Source organism: Pseudophryne corroboree, chromosome 1 (assembly GCF_028390025.1).
Source record: "Pseudophryne corroboree isolate aPseCor3 chromosome 1, aPseCor3.hap2, whole genome shotgun sequence".
NCBI classification, from domain to species: Eukaryota; Metazoa; Chordata; class Amphibia; order Anura; family Myobatrachidae; genus Pseudophryne; species Pseudophryne corroboree.
The window spans coordinates 1201294447-1201296614 of NC_086444.1; the positions used below are offsets into that span (position 1 = coordinate 1201294447).

At 53.6% G+C, this 2168-nt stretch overlaps 2 protein-coding genes across 2 annotated transcripts; both read left to right on the forward strand.

Moving 5' to 3' along the window:
- The first annotated feature begins 360 nt into the window (after positions 1 to 360).
- On the forward strand, positions 361 to 798 carry LOC135051339 (uncharacterized). Its single transcript, XM_063957393.1, has one exon. The coding sequence runs from the start codon at positions 361 to 363 to the stop codon at positions 796 to 798; it is 438 nt and encodes a 145-aa protein (XP_063813463.1).
- A 113-nt stretch (positions 799 to 911) lies between these two features.
- Positions 912 to 1739, forward strand: LOC135051352 (uncharacterized). The gene has a single exon (XM_063957398.1). It carries the CDS (start codon positions 912 to 914, stop codon positions 1737 to 1739), a length of 828 nt encoding a protein of 275 aa, XP_063813468.1.
- Positions 1740 to 2168: the final 429 nt, after the last annotated feature.

Below are 2168 nucleotides of genomic sequence, written 5' to 3' on the forward strand. Positions count from 1 at the left end.
AACTGCAATGCCCAGCAACCAGCCACCAGTAACTGCAATGCCCAACAACCAGCCACCAGTAACTGCAATGCCTAGCAACCAGCCACCAGTAACTGCAATGCCCAACAACCAGCCACCAGTAACTGCAATGCCCAGCAACCAGCCACCAGTAACTGCAATGCCCAACAACCAGCCACCCGTAACTGCAATGCCCAGCAACCAGCCACCAGTAACTGCAATGCCCAGCCACCAGTAACTGCAATGCCTAGCAACCAGCCACCAGTAACTGCAATGCCAAACAACCAGCCACCAGTAACTGCAATGCCCAGCAACCAGCCACCAGTAACTGCAATGCCCAACAACTAGCCACCCGTAACTGCAATGCCCAGCAACCAGCCACCAGTAACTGCAATGCCTAGCAACCAGCCACCAGTAACTGCAATGCCCAACAACCAGCCACCAGTAACTGCAATGCCCAACAACCAGCCACCAGTAACTGCAATGCCTAGCAACCAGCCACCAGTAACTGCAATGCCCAACAACCAGCCACCAGTAACTGCAATGCCCAGCAACCAGCCACCAGTAACTGCAATGCCCAACAACCAGCCACCAGTAACTGCAATGCCCAGCAACCAGCCACCAGTAGCTGCAATGCCCAACAACCAGCCACCAGTAACTGCAATGCCCAACAACCAGCCACCAGTAACTGCAGTGCCCAGCAACCAGTCACCAGTAACTGCAGTGCCCAACAACGAGCCACCAGTAACTGCAATGCCCAACAACCAGCCATCCGTAACTGCAATGCTCAGCAACCAGTAACTGCAATGCCCAACAGCCAACCACTAGTAACTGCAATGCCAACAACCAGCCATCCATAACTTCAATGCCCACCAGCCACCAGTAACTGCAATGCCCAGCAACCAGTAACTGCAATGCCCAGCAACCAGCCACCTGTAACTGCAATGCCCAACAACCAGCCACCAGTAACTGCAGTGCCCAGCAACCAGCCATCCACATCTGCAATGCTCAACAACCAACCACTAGTAACTGCAATGCCCAACAACGAGCCACCAGTAACTGCAATGCCCAACAACCAGCCACCCGTAACTGCAATGCCCAGCAACCAGCCACCAGTAACTGCAATGCCCAACAACCAGCCACCAGTAACTGCAATGCCTAGCAACCAGCCACCAGTAACTGCAATGCCCAACAACCAGCCACCAGTAACTGCAATGCCCAGCAACCAGCCACCAGTAACTGCAATGCCCAACAACCAGCCACCCGTAACTGCAATGCCCAGCAACCAGCCACCAGTAACTGCAATGCCCAACAACCAGCCACCAGTAACTGCAATGCCTAGCAACCAGCCACCAGTAACTGCAATGCCCAACAACCAGCCACCAGTAACTGCAATGCCCAACAACCAGCCACCAGTAACTGCAATGCCTAGCAACCAGCCACCAGTAACTTCAATGCCCAACAACCAGCCACCAGTAACTGCAATGCCCAGCAACCAGCCACCAGTAACTGCAATGCCCAACAACCAGCCACCAGTAACTGCAATGCCCAGCAACCAGCCACCAGTAGCTGCAATGCCCAACAACCAGCCACCAGTAACTGCAATGCCCAACAACCAGCCACCAGTAACTGCAGTGCCCAGCAACCAGTCACCAGTAACTGCAGTGCCCAACAACGAGCCACCAGTAACTGCAATGCCCAACAACCAGCCATCCGTAACTGCAATGCTCAGCAACCAGTAACTGCAATGTCCAACAGCCAACCACTAGTAACTGCAATGCCAACAACCAGCCATCCATAACTTCAATGCCCAACAACCAGCCACCAGTAACTGCAATGCCCAGCAACCAGTAACTGCAATGCCCAGCAACCAGCCACCTGTAACTGCAATGCCCAACAACCAGCCACCAGTAACTGCAGTGCCCAGCAACCAGCCATCCACATCTGCAATGCTCAACAACCAACCACTAGTAACTGCAATGCCCAACAACGAGCCACCAGTAACTGCAATGCCCAACAACCAGCCATCCGTAACTGCAATGCTCAGCAACCAGTAACTGCAATGCCCAACAGCCAACCACTAGTAACTGCAATGCCCAACAGCCAACCACTAGTAACTGCAATGCCCAACAACCAGCCACCAGTAACTGCAATGCCCAGCAACCAGTAAC